General features: G+C 46.0%; 2 protein-coding genes across 5 annotated transcripts in view; one reads left to right on the forward strand and one right to left on the reverse strand.

The window, feature by feature from the left end:
• POMT2 (protein O-mannosyltransferase 2) overlaps positions 1–8423 on the reverse strand; it is a 29285-nt gene extending 20862 nt beyond the window's left edge. The window contains exons 1-6 of one of the 2 annotated variants that reach the window (XM_061997657.1): positions 8388–8423; positions 7033–7117; positions 6156–6260; positions 4907–5015; positions 3938–4046; positions 2198–2357 (exon numbers count right to left, since the gene is read on the reverse strand). In XM_061997657.1, the coding sequence (XP_061853641.1) occupies positions 2198–2357; positions 3938–4046; positions 4907–5015; positions 6156–6260; positions 7033–7092 (543 nt within the window). In that variant the 5' untranslated portion in view covers positions 7093–7117; positions 8388–8423. Of the gene's footprint in view, positions 1–2197; positions 2358–3937; positions 4047–4906; positions 5016–6155; positions 6261–7032; positions 7118–7760; positions 7934–8387 lie in introns of those variants that run through there. The other variant, XM_061997656.1, reaches the window with a different exon arrangement.
• On the forward strand, positions 7981–17625 carry GSTZ1 (glutathione S-transferase zeta 1). Of its 3 annotated transcripts, none has more exons than XM_061997658.1 (9): positions 7981–8141; positions 11168–11219; positions 11914–11981; positions 12802–12882; positions 13329–13454; positions 13974–14049; positions 14756–14808; positions 16031–16080; positions 16711–17623. In XM_061997658.1, exons 1-9 carry the CDS (start codon positions 8121–8123, stop codon positions 16835–16837), a joined length of 654 nt encoding a protein of 217 aa, XP_061853642.1. In that variant the 5' UTR covers positions 7981–8120; the 3' UTR covers positions 16838–17623. The 3 variants fall into 3 exon arrangements, with proteins under 3 accessions (XP_061853642.1, XP_061853643.1, XP_010196088.2); XM_010197786.2 differs by lacking the exon at positions 7981–8141 and adding an exon at positions 10259–10667 and having other exon boundaries at positions 16711–17625; XM_061997659.1 differs by lacking the exon at positions 11168–11219 and having other exon boundaries at positions 7983–8141; positions 16711–17625.
• The last annotated feature ends 251 nt before the right edge of the window (positions 17626–17876 follow it).

The following is a 17876-nucleotide window of genomic DNA, read 5'->3' on the forward strand; positions in this document are numbered from 1 at the left end:
AGGACCTTAACTTGTTTGTGAGAGTGGTACACATCTTGACCCAAAATCATAGCAAGGAGGTGGCTTCCTGATAGTAACTATCAAAGCCAAGCAAAGGAGAAAATGAAACGAAAACTTCATTTCCCAACAAGTTTGCCTATGCAAATATGAATGTAACCTGGACTTCTCAGGGAAACCAGCTCACTTAGCAAGGATGCTCTCACATCGCAACTTCTGTTGCTGCTCAGCCAGAATTACAGAAAAGTCAGCAGCAAAACCTATGTTTCAGCTGCCTAAACATGAAAGCAGAGTATTTTATTTAAACCACCTGAGGATGTGGTTTGTACACAAAAGCCCAACACAGAATTACATATCCACATCCTATCAACACTGTTGGTAGTAAATAATGTAAAATACAGGTGTAGGTAATGAATAGCTGTGGGAGAAGAAAACACAAACAGCAAAATGGTTTGCTAAATGTCCACAGGTACCTTTCAAAGGGGATGAAAATGTATGTACTTGCTATCCTGCGTACTTTTTTCACACAGTACCTATCACACAGTCATTAAGTTGATCATTCTCCATCCCTTAATGTCAGACCCAAAAATTTCGAAAGTTAAGGAAAAAGAGCTGAACATATTACAAAACTAAGAACTTAGCAAAGCTGACAAAGGAAACAGTTGCTCAGCTCAAGTACTCCAGCAGAACACTCAATAAACATGGAGCACTCTGAAAAATGTGGATTAATGATAGATACCTAAACATGCATTTGAGAGGCACATGGACTAATCTCCTGTTCCCTGTTCAGAATGACCACAACGTGCTTCAATCTTCATTTAAAGATTTTCTTTAACTAGAGACTCCAACGCAAAGTCAAGAAAAGAAGATGCCCACGAAGGACAGCATCAAGCCAACCAGAACAGGGGAGCAATATAAACTGAGATTTCTAGAAGTCAAATTAGTCCCAAAAACATTGCATGTCAATAAGCATGAGTAGTTTCCTAACAAATGCAGAGATAAGTTACTCAGGCTTTCAGAGTTTAATCCCTTTTTTTTTCCCCTTCTCCTCAAGCACCAAGGTTGAAAAATAGTTATTCACAAAGCATCTATGTCCTGAAGTAAATTTCTTTACATATTCTAACACTCAGGGGCTTGCTGCCTTCGCTGTCAGCAGCACAAATGAAATCACTGTGCAGCTGTCTGCTGGCAGAAAGCTTAGACTTGATGGATTTGTTCTATTTCAAATACAATTAAATGACTTTGCTCAAGAAGTGCTTCTCTGGAGCTGGAACATTGCATCTTTGCAGCCCATATTGATTCACATTAATCACAGAAAACAAATCACACAGCAGGAATAGAAAAAGTCCCCCAACCCCCCACTGTTTATGAAAAACACAGGACAAAAACAGTTAAGTTGAAAGAAATACAATTTTTAAGCTTCAGAAGGGGCTGAGACAAGAGGAGAACTGAGCACCTTTTAGATATGCTTGAAGAATGTGTTTGCCTGTTGGTTGCAAGACAGCAAAGTATTTCTGCAAATAGTAGATTTCACAGATGGCAAATAAAAAATGCAATACATTAGAACAGGTCACTCAAACACACTAGCAAATTTCTTACAGCTCGTAAGAAATAATGTGTGCAAAATCAAGCAGGCTATGGCTGCCTCCATCCTCAGGACTAGCTACGGAGACTGCAAGTTTCAGAACATTCCTGTGACTCATGATGGACATACAGCATGGTACTGCTATGTGGCCTATGCCCCCATACTCTTGTGAAGCAGAGCCTGAGCTCTGCACAAGCAAACTAGGTGCTGGAAGCCCTGTTGCTCTGCCAGGTATCATGTGCTCCTCAGAAGGCCACATAGCAGTGTTGGCCCAAAGCAAGATGCTGTCCATTGTACAGCTGTTCTCAATGCACATTTTTAGCCCAGACTGAAATAAAATGTATCCAGCTGGAAAGGTAACAGTTTCTCCCAGGAAAAAGTAACCACCTTTTTGCTACACGCTTAGGACATGATATCCCACTAATGTGTATATGGGGTTTTTTTCAAGCATACAGCAATAACTTTTCCATTATAACCTTCACCTTTAACTATCATCACCCACCTGAAAGCACCTGTTGGCTAAAGAGAATCACTGTTTGGCTAGTTACAGGATTGTCAAAGACTAGGGGAATTACAAAGCAAACAAAACAAAACCCTAAAGTTTTTGACACTCACCAGTGATAGGCTGAGGTTCCCCAGCAAGTCCCACAGGTCATACATCGTGTTCAGGCCAACCAAGAGGACTACAAAAAGCCCAACAAACTTCACTCCCATTGCTCCAGCAAGATTTGCCCCAGTCAGACTTAGCCAGAACCACCAGGAGACAGAAAATGGCCTGCATGACAGAACAGGTCAGTAAGTAAGTGCTGGCTACCTGAATGGGCATCTGCCATCAGGAAAATAAACTGTAAATTGGATACCCTGTAAAATTACATTCCATCCTCTCAGGAGCCCACAAGGAACAGAAAGACAAGCTTTTCATTAATTTTAGAATGATGCAAGGATACTGGCTTTGGATCCAGCCTTGTGAAACCTGGATACAGGCTTCAAAAGGGCCCAACACCTAAGCATGGCAAGCCTTAGATCTCTCCTTTAAGGAAAGGGAACACAGATACTAGGTATAAGCTAAAATATTAGTGAAAGTCTAACACATGGAAGGTCTGAAAATAGAAACAGGACTTTTGCTCCATAAAATGCAAGTTCTCTCAGAAAGCTAAGGACATGAGGAAGAACCAGAGGAAAAGAACAGCTACTTTTCCTAATGCAGAATGGCCACAGTGGAAACATCTACCCAAAGCACAAACAAATGCTGCAGCAAAAAGTAAACAAATTACAAACTAAACTAAAACCAAATAGTAGAGAAAAAAATAGCAGCAAAATTTAAAACCATTTTCCTACTGAGGCCTGATGCCTTGACACTTGTATTTTGACTAGATGATACCCCGTGACCCGCTAAGCCACAGTAACTAAAGCTGGCTTTTAATTTGCATAAAATAAACTCATTTGAAAACAGGACTATCTCTAAGACATGAGAAATACATTCAGGTCAAGGCACACAGAGCTGATCAAACACCACCATGTAGCTTAGTGCTGGTACTCCCTGAGGTATGTGTTATAGATGAGGGTGCCCTTGGGTAACACTTATGTGACGCTGCAGGTTGCATTTAAGCCATGTGTGCTGCAGTCGTACAAGACTACTACAATCAGTTCTTGAACAGTTCACTAAACTTTGAATTCAGGATGTGCTGTGGGGAAACTGCTCCATACAGCCCAGCCACAAAGATGCCTTTCGACATACCCAAATATTTCTAAATCATAACCCCCCTCTAGATGGATCTATAGCAAATATCCTTAGCAATTTGTCTACTTCATTCAGCTGTGTTTCCCTCAAGCTTTTGATAATCATTTATCTAAATCCAACAAATTACACTATTTACTCCAGCTAGCGGGACTTTTATAAGTGCTTTTAGGATTAGTCACAGATGTGTTTTTCCAGTCTGGAGACAAAATTACCGTTTCAAGATGACAAATTAATAGTTTTGCCATTAAGTAGCAAAGCCTTGAACATGTTACAACCATCTTTCACTCCTTCCTGTCAAGTTTTAAAAACCTTTAACCTTCATTTTCCACATTTGCAGTTCCATAAACACTATTTCTGCTGAAATTTCCTTTCATGTTAAAACAATCTGTTTAAGTCTCTCTCCTGGTATGCTCCAGCCACGATACTTCCTCCCAAATCTCAAAAACCCTCATACTAAAACTTTTCCTCCTCTGCTACAAGCCATTTTCACCTCCACATTTCCTGAAACAATCTCATCTCAGCCATTTATGTTCTAGAACTAGACATGTTCTAGTCTTTCATCTGTGTGAAAGTTGACTACCTACAGTTTAACAAAATTATAATCTTTATCTTACCTATCTGCACAGCTGTTAAATTTCACCATGCTCAGAACAGCTCCCATGAGGAAGAACATCAGAATGGGGTCCAGCAGAATATATTGGGACAAAGTAATACAGCCTGTATCTGCAGAGAGATGCACAGCAATGTCAAAAAGGCTGGCAGCTCCAAAGTGAACTGAAGACCGCACGAAGACAGTTTCCTCGGTGTAGTTGAAACAAGGGGAACGAGCAAAATTTTAGAAGCAGATCAGAACATTTCAGCTTCTACTTGGGTAACAAATTCAAAAAAAACACAAAACCAAAGTCACAAAAAGCAGGTAGTACAACAGTATCTGTGAAACACCCGTTGGGAAATGCTGCTAACATGGTCAAGTGGAAAGCATTACAGATAGCAATGATCTACCTACTAAGGCACCAACATGGTGCCAGAGGATGCTATGGAAGAAGTAATCTTTCAGAAGTTACCTATAAAAAACTGGATGTGACTTGGTGAAGTCTCTGTGCTTCAGCATCTGTGTGTTCTCACAAAACCCCAATGTGGGTAACTCCATTTGCAACATTAATTTCTGCACTTGGCTCAATTCAGCAAGAAACTTGATTAGTTTCTTCCTGTGAACTCTTTCACAGTAATGCACAAGGCTGTTAAATACCTCTATAATTCACATGGGAGACATCAATATGTCACTAGTGGGCAAAAACATTCCTGACTATCCACCTTACAAAAACTGTTAAAATGGAGGTGAAATGTGGTTCAATGCTGTGGTTATGCAAATAACAGAAGTACCTATGCACTAAACAAGACAGTAAAATTCTCAAGAGGACCATCAACTAAAACGCTTCATACACATAAAGCAGAATTACTTTGGTTTTGGGAACCTCTCTCATTACCTCAAATATCCCCTGGCTAGATAATACATAATAATCCAAAAATTAAGTCCTCTGGACAATTAACTTGCTCAATTTTGCTGTAGCGGGAACACCTACCAAAAATAAGGATGAAAGCTGTGAGTAAGGCTGCTGGCAGTGACTTTGACAGTTCCAACACTGTGAGGTAGGCGAAGGGAACCAGGCAGGAGCCAAGGAATGCACAGAACTGCAGAAAAGGAAGATCATGGAAAAGTTACAACCCTCCCCAAGGCAAACATGTACCCACACCCTTCACCTTCCACCACTACTAATAACAGGAGGTGTTGCGGTAGCTGAACTGACTCACTAAGAACATCAGACAAGAGCCAAATGAACAAAGATATTGTTCAGACGACAACGGCTTATTCCGTTCTGTAAAGGCACTAGTAACAAGTCAGTCATTCTCTTGCTAGACTACATGAGGTATTCATGAGAAGACACGTCAAGCAGGTGCACTACACATCCACCACACTCAACTTATCTTAACAAGATATTAGATTCTGAAAGCTAAGAACAAAATACACCTGTACCTTACACCTTTAGCAGACCCGTATCTCCTGCCCTACACAAATGAGATTGAGGATAGTTGGAAGAGGAAGAAGAGAAACCAAAACAAAACACAGCTGCATTACAGTAAAATTTCTCTTCAATGTTTGGCTCTAGCACTTCTCCTGCCTTTGGCTCAAGGAAATCTAGAACCACAAACTGATGGAAGCCTGGGAACTAAACCAAGAAAATAATGTCTTCATGGGTTTTATTCCTCTTTCTAGGTGCTAGCACTTTGCCACTGTTTCCTCTTTTGGCTTGAATCATCTGCTGTCAGTTTTATGGCTTTTGGTCTTCTTAGACAGCAGTACAACTAGGGTTCCAGATAGAATACCACTCTGAATAGTAATTTCTCCCCCACTCCATCAGCTTACTCATCTCAGTGTCACTGGTGGTGGCAAACTGCAGGTGACAGCAGATGATTCTGGGTTTTTGACATCCTTGGCTCTCCAGCAGAGCAGCCAGGCATAACGGAGTGAACAGAAGCACAGCAATATTCCCTTTGCAGAACAGGCAAGATATCTGTCCCACTCACAAGCATAGTCCCAGTAATTACCAGCAGGAGTTGGCCTCACTAATCACTTTGCTTTCTTACCTGGCCTCTAACAGCCAGATATTAAGACAATACACCCACTAACACTTTTCTAAGGAGCTTAAACGCAAGGCATAAGGCTAAACAGACCTCTGATCTGATCCAGGAGAGCTGTTCTTACGACATAACACTTTGTATTGAAAAGCACAGGAGAGCTAACAAACTTGATGCTAGCCTGTAAAGCCTTACCCCTCTCATTCCCATGTAGTTGTGCTGTTCATATCTGTCCCCTGGCTTTTGGAAAGCAAATGTACCATCATACCCACTAAGGTATCCAGCAAGTCCAATCAGCATCTGAAGAGGAAAAGTAGAAATTAAATGGTCGGGGAAATCCCATACGTAAGATTTTTACAGAATCCGAGTCTGATTCAGAGGACAATTACTTAGTTCAACCACTAAGTTCTTATCCAAAGAAGGGTTTATGAAGAGAAGTCATATGCATATATACTGGCCTTTGTCTAAAGGCAAAATCAGAAGGGATCAAAAGGACTTCGGCTGCTGACTGTAAGGAGTGCAAGGTCAAGAGAAATACCAGGTGTGAGATTTAGCAGAGAGAATTCTCTCTCTCTCTCCAGACTCTCCCATAGCTGCCTATTCCTGTAGTTTAGGGACACTCATCCTGAAAGGAAGATAACCTTTCCAAGGCAGGAGTGCACCTTCATCAACGCTGCACACTGTTGCTAGAATAAGTCCTTCAGTTACAGAATAGTAAGTCAAGGGTCCCTTGTAGTAGCTTCTCCTTTGCACAGAAGCTTTTAGGAGCTGTTTGAACTGCAAGCTTCTGTTCCATTCCCCTTCCAGACCACACAAGTGCTACGTTCAGGTTTTAATTCCAAGCTTTTCAAACACCCAACATGCAATGCTGTTTTGTTTTCCATATTCAAAGTACTTTCATAAAGAAAAGATGCAACTTGGGGCTCTGGATACAGAATGCAAATTGCCATGAAGCCAGCAACAGTTAGGAAAAGTATTGGTGTTCATCATATCCTTCTGCCAGAAGGATGGGGGAGACATTTGATTGCTTGCTGCTGTGGCTTCTAAACCATGTAACAGAAGAGCAGCTTACCTTCCCCAGAGGCGGGTGGACATCAAAAAAGAAAGTCCGATTAATGTAGTAACTTCCCATCTTCCCAAAATGCGTTTCATCCCAACTGCCAAAACAACAAAACCACCAACCAACACGCTATAATGCTGAAGACAGGAAAGAAATCCAGGCAAGTCTTTTTACTTATGCTTTTCATCATATGGAGGGTTAGTGCCACATATTTTACATGAGACAAGCATTAAATTCACAGGAAAATCATGGGTTGTACTCCAGCCATTCTAGGCAGGGGCCTTTTTTAAGACATTGATATTAACTGTTGAAAACCTCCATTCTGCCCTTCTGATTCCGGGATGAGCTTAAAAATATGATAACAAGTCAGCCTGCAACCCACAGATGCCACAAACCACCTCCCCGGGAGCCAGTCCCCTCTCGGCACCACATCCCGAGAGCAGCAGACAGCCGGCCGGGGCGGGGGCCTGGGCCGGGCTGACGAGAGCACGGTGCTCGCCCTCGGCCCCCACCGCCGGGCGCCCCTCCCGCCACCTGCCGGGAACAGACGCGGATCCCTTCCCAGCCGGGCTGGCTGTTTGCGAACGGGGCGGGGGGACGGGCCGAAGGCGGGAGGTCTGGGGACGAAAGCCGGCTTTTTGCGAGGCGGAGATCCACCCGCAACCAGGCGCGTGGGCCCGGTCCGCCGCCCCCGGGGCAAAGCCCCGCCGGAGGGGCAGGAGCCCCGCCCCGGCCCGTACCAGACGTGCGGCGGCTCCGGCAGGCGGTAGAAGCGGGAGGCGAAGCTGAGGAGGGTGACGAGGGCCAGCGCTGCCGCCGGGCGAGGGGCGGCGGGGCGCGCCAGGCCTGCGGGCAGGCGGCGGGACCGGGGCTGCCGCCGCGGGACGGCCCGGCCGCCCCCCGCCGCCGGCATTCGCGGGGCTCCGCCGCGCCGAGCACCAGCACGAGCACCGGCCCCGGCGCGGCGCATCCCGGGAGGCCGCCGGGGCGCGGCGCACGCCGGGAAGTGTAGTCCCGGCGGGGCAGCGCCCAGCAGTTGAGGTGCGGTGCGGGGACAGCCCCGCGGCCGGTCCGGTCCAGCCCCTGTTGAGCGGCGCGGGATGAGTTCTGCCGCGGCCAAGGTACGCGGCGCCGGCTCCGCGCTGTCCCTGCCGAGAGGCGCGGGAGGGCGGCGGGCGGCCCGGCGGCGCCGGAGCTGCAAGGAGCGGGGCTCGGGGCGGCGGTGCGGGCCTCGCTCGGGTCAGCCCTCCGCCCGTCTCGGTAGCTGTCTGGGACCGCGGCCTCCGTCAGCGCCAGGTTCCCCGCACTCCCTAGCCGGGCCGGGAGGTTACCGGGAGGCCTGCACCTCCGTACGCAGCGTCTCTTACATTGAGTCCTGCTGCTCTGGCCTGCACTCACGGCTGCCTCAGCGGCGAGCGAGGAATTTGCCCCCACGTGTAACAAAGCTAACGCCTTTCAAAGTAGCAATGGTGTTTAAATTGACATAGTTGATCCATGTGAGCTGTTCACACAAATGCCTGCTGCAGGGACACTGAGAGTTTAAGAGCACATGTATTCCTTCTCCATATACCTGGAGTTTTAACCTAGCAGAACACAGAGCAGTTGCAGACACTGAGGTTTCCCTTCTCAAGGCTCCAAAGAGCAGTGTTCTCTCTCGTGTCCCACATGGGCCCTGTATGGGTCCCTGTCTGCAGGCTGCTTGGAGTGATGAGTCTCAACAAGTGGGTGAAGGAGTTTGCCTTTCTAAGTGTATTCTGAATACAGCCTGGAAAGAGGTAGTGTTGCAGGGGAGACCATACTGAAGCAGGCAGGCTTGGAAACCCGAAAGCTCAACACACAGTTTGAGTTGTTTCTTCCATCATCCTCCAGAGTGAAACAATATTTACTCTGGACTGGGATTTAAATCCAAACTTTCCTCACTGAACCACTGATTCTGGACATGAAAACAGAACCAAACAAGAAATCAAGCAAATGTTTTTCTCCTGCTACCCTCCCACCTCCAGCTGGTCTAATCTGTGGTTTATGGGGATTATACATCACAGGGTTGTAAATGGAGGCAGTTCTCCACTCCTTCCCTGGCCTGTGCTCAGCATTTCCTCTGAGGTCAGCTAGATATAATGTCATTCTGGGATCTGTACACTGAAGACAAAACATTCCTGCTGTCTCTAGTCTTTATTTAGTTGATTATTCTGCCTTTGCTCTGCCTTGCTGCTGGGAACAAAACAACGTGAACTTAAGAGGTCACTCCAGGCCTCAGCCTCTGGAGACACAGTTCCCAGCTGAGGGATGGGTTGTTTTCTCTGTCCTTTTTGGTGAAATCTCCCAGGGCCTTGAAATTACAGAGCAAAGCCATTAGCTTAGCACAGCTTATTGCAAATGATAATACAGGCTGCAAAAACAACAAGGAACTGTAGAGAACATCAGGAGAAATGTCTCAGAGAGAGCCCAAAACAGATGTGGTGAAGGACATGAATTTCTGAGCCAAAAAAATCATCAGCAAGGTCCCCAGGAAAAACAATTAAAAATAATATGTCATGAATACTGTATGTTTACCTTTTAAAGTCATAGTTGTTGTTTCTTTCCCTGCAACCCAGCAGGCCAGGCGTTAGAAAAGAAGCATAGCTGAGATTTTTTGATGTCCTGATTCCAGAAGCAAAAGTTTGCCAAGACTGACATCACTTCCCTCCTCACTTCTGAACCATTTCTCCAGTAAACTTTGGCTAATTTAATCAAATTCATACCTCATTTCAAGTTACTTGAACAAACCTAAACTGTCAGAGAAGCCTGAAGTTTGCAAAGAGACCTGGAGCACAGAGATCCTTGGGTTCTTTCTAGTTTTCTGTTGACAGATTGTAAGTCAGTAAGCAAATCCCTGCCTTTTTCTGCCTTGCTGTCAGTCTCTGGTATAATTTCTATGTACTTTGGGAGGGTGGAAACACAGAGACGTCCCTGGCATGCCATGGGATCTGTGGAATGAAAGAGACATGATTACAGGTTTATTTAGGGACACTTATGACTACCAGTTCCCTGTGTGGAAAGAAAAAAACCATAATGCACAAAAGCGAGCTTCGTATTTTGCACAAAGTTGGCCCAGGAGCAGAATAATAGCCTCTCCTCTCCCAGGCCTGCAATGGAGAAAACCCTCTGCACTGGCTGCTGCTTATGGGGGGGGTGGTACAGGAGGTCCCTAAGGGACTCCCCCACAAAGGCAGCCCCTGTTCAGGGAGCTGGCAGTCCTTCCCTATGAAACAGGAATTCTGCATCTGGCTTTGGTTTCCTTGTTTTGTTCCCCAGGGCTATATTTCTACATTGGCAACTGCTTAAAAGCCCAACAGACTTGCTAGATGTCTCATTTCTGGCCAAAAAGCTAGGGAAGTAAGGATGGTTCCTATATGTGCTGCCAACCTCAAAGCTGAGTAATGTTTCTGGTATCAGGGCTGGGGCTGTAGCCTAACACACCATTTGCATCAGAATCGATTTGACTGGCTGTTTGTTGTGTCCTGGGAAGGGACTTGAGGGCATAGTCCTTTTTTCATTGGCTTTAGGAGAGAAGCCTTCCCCCATCCCAGTGAGTTAAGAGAGAAAGCAAAGAAGTTGGTTTTATTTCCTGGAGTAGATTGCACACGCTAAGCATGGCATCTGAAAAGGTGAGAGCTTGCCCAAGGAAGGCTGTCTTGGTGCTAGAGATTGGGTAGGAATGAATTATCAGCCCTCTTGACCTTCCTCTCAAACTCCAGAAATTCTGTTTTGTTTTTGGAAAGAGGCTTGGCCCTGCCCTGTGTGCCTGGAAAAGCTGTCTCATGCCTCACAAATACCCAGTGCAGGTGCTTGGCACAATCAGTGGGGAATTTGGTTAAAAAAACCTACGATGGGACAGAAGTTAGCAACAGCTGATAGGGGCAAAGAGGGAAGCTTTGCAGGGCATAATTTCAAAGGTCAGTTCTGCATTGCTGGAAACACAGGTGCAACTCTTCAGAGGGCTAGCATGAGAGACAGCAGATGACCTGTACACTCAGAATGGGCAGAAAGGAGCTCTCTCTCCCCAGATATTGCTCTTGCCTGTCTTAAGAGTTGCTGAAATGTCTTCATGCTCTGTTCCTCTTACAATACTCTGGTGTTCCCACCATATCTCTTTTTCTTTTCTCAGCCCATACTTTACAGCTACTTCCGAAGTTCCTGCTCTTGGAGAGTGAGAATTGGTAAGATCCAGTGTTGGTGTCTTTTATTGTCTCAGTGCTACTGCAGTATCCTCTGCCTCACTAACCCCATTAATCAGTCACTTATTAAGAGAAAGATCAGCAAACACAGTGGGAGGGAAGAGAAAGGAATGCCATGGTTTACCCAGAACAGGGGAAATGGAGAGGAAAAGAGAAGTGCTTCCCTCAGCTTGCAGGTAGTTAGAGGCAATTACTCCTTTTGTAACGCTAACTTGATGCACATGGCTGTTTCTTCCACATTATATCTAGAGAGGCCATACATTCTGCTTTTGCATGACACTGCCTCACACTCTGGTCTGCCCAGATCTTGAGAGCTCAGCAGGGCTGGGAATGGTTCCTACTTGCACTGAGACAGTCTAAAGCAAGGTTTTGCAGGTGAGCACAGAGTCCCCTGCCCTCTATAAGCCAAACCAGGTGAGGCTGTGCTGCAGAGTGGCAAAGCTTGTTTTGAAAAATGCAGTAGTTTTGCCAGGACTGATCTTTAGTGCTTTGGTCCTTCCTTTGCCAGAGCATTATCTTCTCGGTGGACTCAGGCCACGTTCCCTTCATGAGAGACAGGGTCTTTTTTGGTTTTAAAGCCATTCTTTTTTCAAATGGAGAACATTTCCCTGAGCCCATTACCAAGGAAACTTGTCTCAGTGTGCCTTTCTGAAGCTGTACACTCTGCTCTCCCTAGCACTGGCTCTGAAAGGAATCTCCTACGACCTGGTGCCAGTGAACCTGCTGAAGGATGGGGGGCAGCAGGTAAGGATACTGCTACCATTGCTCTCTCCAGTGGTACTGAACTTGGGGACCATTAAGAGAACTGGGATTAGTGCTAGAAAGCTCACAGGTGAAGTCAACTGAATTTCTCACCACTTCTCTGTAATTAATAGTTGCTTTCAGCCAGTATTCCCTGGCATGTAAGAGAGCAGAAGATGACTGCAGGAGACTTCCTCTAAAACGTCTGTGACTGAATTTCATACAGTGGAAGATCTTTTGCTCCTGCTTAGCACAATACAACTGAATATATCAGCTGCACAGACCTCAGAGAAGCTGCACTGCAATTTAAGCACAGACTGACCTTATTCAGTTAGCACCAAAAAGTGTGCGTGTGACGGGCTGTGTGTCCAAAAGACGCTAAGTGGTCTATCAAGGGACTGCAAAGGGCCTGCCAAAGGAAGGGGTGGGTTACCATAAGAGATCTTCACTGAGAACTTATCTGGGGGGCCATAGTGGAGAGTTGTGCACCCGACTCAAGGTGCCCATGTGGGCTAAGACAGAGTTGGAGAACTAGAACAGTAATAGTGACACTGCTGCAGTACCATCCATCCTGGGCTTTGTATTGGTGATTTATCAAGAGGTATGGCAGTCTGGCCCTGGATGCCATGGTCCCTGAGTCCCAGAGAGAACATGCTGTAGGATAATAGTACAGCATAACTTACCACAAATATTAGTACTGAGGCAGAGGGAAAAGGCAGGTAAAAAAAAGAAGAAAAATAATAATTTGGTAACTGGGTCCTAAGAGGAAGAAAACAAGGAAGAAGAACTTCTCGTTGCTCTAATCTCAGGTTTGTTTCCACAGTTTTCTGCTGAATTCAAAGCAGTGAATCCAATGCAGCAAGTCCCAGCCTTGAAAATTGATGGCATCACCCTTTTTCAGTCGGTGAGTTACCAGCCACAGCCCTGTTAACCATCCACTCCAGCTTGCTGTCCAGCCTAGAGGGGATGGCTTTGCCCCAGAGCTCTCACCTGTGCACTGGAAAAGAGATGGTATTTGTGGTAAACAGTCTCATTTGGGAACAATGGCCTTTGCTGGGAAACTGCTGCCAAGGATTTCCACTCAATTCAGCTTTAATTTGTAATTCCACCTCTCACTGTAATCTGACTGAGATGGCTGTGCTAGGGCTTTGCTTGAAATTACACCTGAGCTAAAGGACAACAAGGTCTCAAGCAAACAGCGAAGGGGATATTCTGTTGCATGGCTTGGTAACAAACTTCATTAAAAAGCTGCTGTATTCTCTTGGATCAGCTCCCCTTCCCCAGGTGTTCAGGATGTGAGCTTTTCCTTGGCTCTCCCCTAACCTCTCCTTATCTCTTTGTTCATTACAGCTAGCTATAATTCATTACCTAGAAGACACCCGTCCTAAGCCCAGGCTCCTGCCCCAAGACCCAAAGCAGAGAGCCCAGGTTCGAATGATTGCTGACAGCATTGCCTCTGGCATTCAGCCGCTCCAGGTACTGCCTTCTCATACCTATGCAAATGGAAAAGCCAGCATGGGTTTCCAGCAGCCTGTATCTCTGAAAAGCTGTCTCTTGAAATTGTTGCCAGCCAATAATGTCAGACCTTAAGTCTGTGTGTTAGCAGGTAAAAATTGCTGCTCAGCCTCTGCCTGACCCGACAATGCCACCAAGTCAGTATTTCATACAAAGAAAATCTATAGCATCCCAGGGTTCTTTCCAGAAACAGACAAACCCCTGTCATTTTACTGCTAGGTCTAGGGTGTTTTAAGAAGAAGGCAATTGAACAACCCAAAGGGCAGAGGCAAAGTGAATCCCTGGCAGCTGTTAGAGGAAAGGTAGAGCAAGGTACGTGGTTTGATGAGAGTGAGGTCTGGGATGACCCAGCAGGCTGAACTTCAGCTGAGGGTTCAGGCTTGGCAACTCCTCACCTGCCCTCTCCTCCACTGGACAAGGCAGTGGGCAAGATCCAGCCAGCAGCAGCCAGTCTAACCTGGAGATGGCTTCTCTTCACAGAACCTGAGTGTCCTGAAACAAATGGGGGAGAGAAAGACAGAATGGGCTCAGAGCTGCATCATGTCTGGCTTTCAAGGTGCGTCTCACAGCCAAAGCGATCAGCACTTCCACTGACCCTGCAAAACGCTGCACCACTGGGGCCCAACCTTCCTATTCAAGAAGAACAGACCTAGCTCCCCAGGCTGCTGTGCTGGGGGCCTGTCCTGCTGGCAGAGACACAGCTCCTCATGCCAGCTGTCAGGGACCAGTAGCTCTCTGGGGTCTTGGAAGAAAGGTGCTGTCCACAGGACAGTTCTGCTGCACATGGAAGAGGGGAAGCCTGAGGCCATCCTGTGCACCACAGCAGTTGATTCACCCTGAAGCATGAGGGCTGACAGCATTTACTTGTTCCACCCAGCTGCTCCCAACCTGGTGCATTTTGTTTCAAAGTTCTATCAATCTATATTTGTATGCTTTTGTAATCAGACAAAAGATTTCTGATGGCAAACTCCCACAGGATCTAGTGAGTAGCAGATTATTTCTTCACCTCCGTGGGAGAAACGGGGTGCTTTTTATTCCCTCAAAACCTTTCTCCCCATGTGCTAGAATGGCAGACCCATCTTCACTTCTGGACAGATGCAAAGATTTCTGTTCTTTTTAGGTTCTGTCCCAAATCACTCCTTTTTCATACTCAGTTCAGGGTCAAAATGCCCGTGTTCATAATTCCCAGTCTCAAAAGGCTTTGCTATCCTTTTCAAATGAGTTTCTAATGCCTCACTCTACTGTACCACCTCTCTTGACAGCGCTGGAGCAGATTCTGCAGCACACTGCCGGGCGCTACTGTGTGGGGGATGAAGTAAGTATCTGAGCGAGTGTCATGTCCCACTGCAGAACTGAAAACCCCAGTGCTTTCAGTGTCATGGGAAAGGGAATTAGTTGTGGAGACACAGCACAACCCCATCCTGTGCCTGCAGAGCTTTCACCTTAAGAAAAACAGCACCCTGGATCCCACTTAGGCCACTACTGACTTGCAAAGTTAGGGAGATGTTTGCTTGTCCCTGACTATAACCTGCTGTTGGTCAGATTCTGCATCTGTGTCTAGGATCTGGCTGCTACTAGAGGATGTAGAAACAGATTATATATATTTCATCTTTAAGACAGTTGGAATTCAAAGTGTCCTGCCATAGGGGAAAAGCTTGGCTCAAGAAAAGAGGTTCAGTTCTTGGCTTTGTTTTGTGCAACCTTTCACAAAGTTGTATTTTTCTGCTCCTTTTGTCCAATTTTAACGTGGACAGATTTCATATAGCTCACATACAAGCTGTTCTGACTTGTGTCAAGCTAGAGGCCACGCACGCCTCTTGCATCTAGTAGTTCTGTTTCACAGGCAACTGGATCTTTCCGGTAAAAGCCTGGAAAAAAGACAGTTCCCGCAACATCCTGTGATGCAGAGAACCATCTAATGGGAGCCTTATGGAACCGGAGCCCTTGGTAAGGTAGAGCTAGTTAGGAGATCTTACATTGGAGACTAATGTGTGCCCTGAGAGGCACCCAGAGCTTTGTGACCTGAGGAGGGGGGTGAGGGTGTCTCTGTGCAGATAGGCAGTTAGCTGCATTGTCCTTGAGTCTTCTTTTCAGATTGTGAGTCCCTGAGCCTGTTTGCAAAGGCCCTATCACATATCAGGTCTTGACATTGGCAGGAGCTGCTTGATACTCCTGCAATGCAAACAAGCAACATTTACTCATCTTTCCCCAGCCATGTGCAGCTTTGCAGCAGATTTGTTTGCTCAGAGGCAGTTGCCATAGAAGCACTGTGTCCTCAAGGTTGTCACAATCAGCTGGTAAATATGAAGCTCCCTAAAGGCTGATGGCATCTTCTACCAGTGACTGCCATGAAGTTCTTTTCCTTGCACCATTGTTGTATTATTAATGCTGGATTAACAAATGAGAGTGTCGTGACAACTCCCCTGTGCTGGCTGATAAAATAATTTCTACCCTGCTCTCAAAGGCTGCCAGTAGAGTGAAGCATGATGGGACAGGCTCTCAGTGACTCTGACCTTTTTTTTCTGCTACACTTGCAGGTTTCCATGGCTGATCTGTGCTTGGTGCCTCAAGTTGCCAATGCTGAAAGGTAATGAAGGCTAAACTCTCTTGAAGAGCACCTACTCCTTGTGCTGGGCTGTCAGGGGTTACCTTCTGCTGCTCCTTGTGCCTGTTAGGAAAGCATCCCTCCTGCCTGCCCCATCCAGTTACAGATTCTTCTCTGTGTGAAGTTTGCCATGTCATAAATACCGTCTCTTTTGGGAGCTTGAAAATAAGGAGCTGTGCTCTATTCTCAGAGGCCCCTGGAGGAAACTTGATCTATGTCCTTAGAAAAGCAAAGGCTATCCACAATCCACATCCTCTCTCCCTGTTTGCCCTATATTTGCACTGAACACAGGGGAAAAAGAGTAATCTGACTATATTTGCTGAGTCTTAAACCTATGCAAATAGTGGCTGCAGGATTCCCAGGAGAAGCACAGTGCCTTTTTGCCCTGTGCTGCACACCATTTAAAAACCTAGTGAAGATGTAAGAACTAACTTTTCCTCTAGCATTTGCTTTTAAACCTACAAATATAAATCTTTTCTCTTAATGCAAACATAACCCAGCCTGTGAGATTCTCCTCTACTTGGCAGGCACAGCACACAGCTCTCCCCTTCTGCTCACTGCTGCACTGGCTGACCAACTCATAGTACCTTGCAAAATCGTTTCCTTTTGCAGATTCAAGGTGGACCTGGGTCCATATCCCACAATAACCAGAATAAACAAAGCTCTCCTGGAGTTAGAGGCATTCCAAGTAAGCCACCCATCCCGACAGCCAGATACTCCTGCAGAGTTGCGAGCTTGAAGCCCTTGTTCTCATTAAATCAAGGAAGCTGAAGCTGGAGCGACAAAGAGGACAACAGCTAAATCTTTAGTAGGACTTCAGTACCAGCAAGAAGCCTCAGTTCTATTGTCTCACTTTCATCTGGGGTGGAATAGGGGTTTTTTTTCTATCTGATGAATCTCCATGAAGCAGATTAAAGCAGAAGCATCCATATATTATAAGTCCCCTTTGTATGGCTTGGGATTGGGGAATATAAGTATAAACTGTGAGGCATTGAGCCAATTCTGAACTCCATGGGCTGCTTCTTCCTACCACCTACAGAAAGAGTATCAGGGAAGCAGTGTACACAGTGTGCTACTAGCCCAGCAGGCCTGCTTGTTCTTGCAGCTCTCTTGGAGCTATAGCACAATTATCAGTGCCATGAATAGGAACATAGCTAGTCTCTGACGGACGACGGCTTAATCCCAACCCTTGCTGGATCCCATGAGTCTTGCAAGAGCCAACAATCAGAAGTCTTTCACTTGTTGCAATAAGAGAATTACTACCCAAGACAGCCGACTTGTGCCTCTTCCTTAGGTCTAGCAGCAATCTTGCAGAATTTATTAAAATCTGTGACAACACACCTAGCTCCCTCCCATACACTGAAAAAATATGGCATTCACTTCCTTTTCCCATCCTCAGGTGCTGCTCTAGGTGTTTTCCCAGCTGCAGACTATTGCCCAAGGGAATCCCATCCCAGATTCCCTCCAAACCAGAATCAAGCCTGTACTTTCACTGTGAAGATCTGTAAATCCCATTCCATTTGTCCCACATCAAACCCAACACTTGAGTCACCTTCAGGGGTCGAAAGCACCCTTGGAATTCCAGAAACCTGTGAAGCAAGAGCCTGTGACTCTGTTCCTGTTGCAAGCTCAGCTCAGATCCCACTGAATGTTTTGGCACCCAGGTACCAAGCCAGGGATATGAGAGGGAATTTTGCCATTCTGATGCTATGTATCAGCCCCCCAAAGAGGGCAATACCCACAGCCTTCCGAAAGGCTTTCCAAACCCCACAAGTTCT

This window comes from Colius striatus, chromosome 6 (assembly GCF_028858725.1).
Source record: "Colius striatus isolate bColStr4 chromosome 6, bColStr4.1.hap1, whole genome shotgun sequence".
NCBI classification, from domain to species: Eukaryota; Metazoa; Chordata; class Aves; order Coliiformes; family Coliidae; genus Colius; species Colius striatus.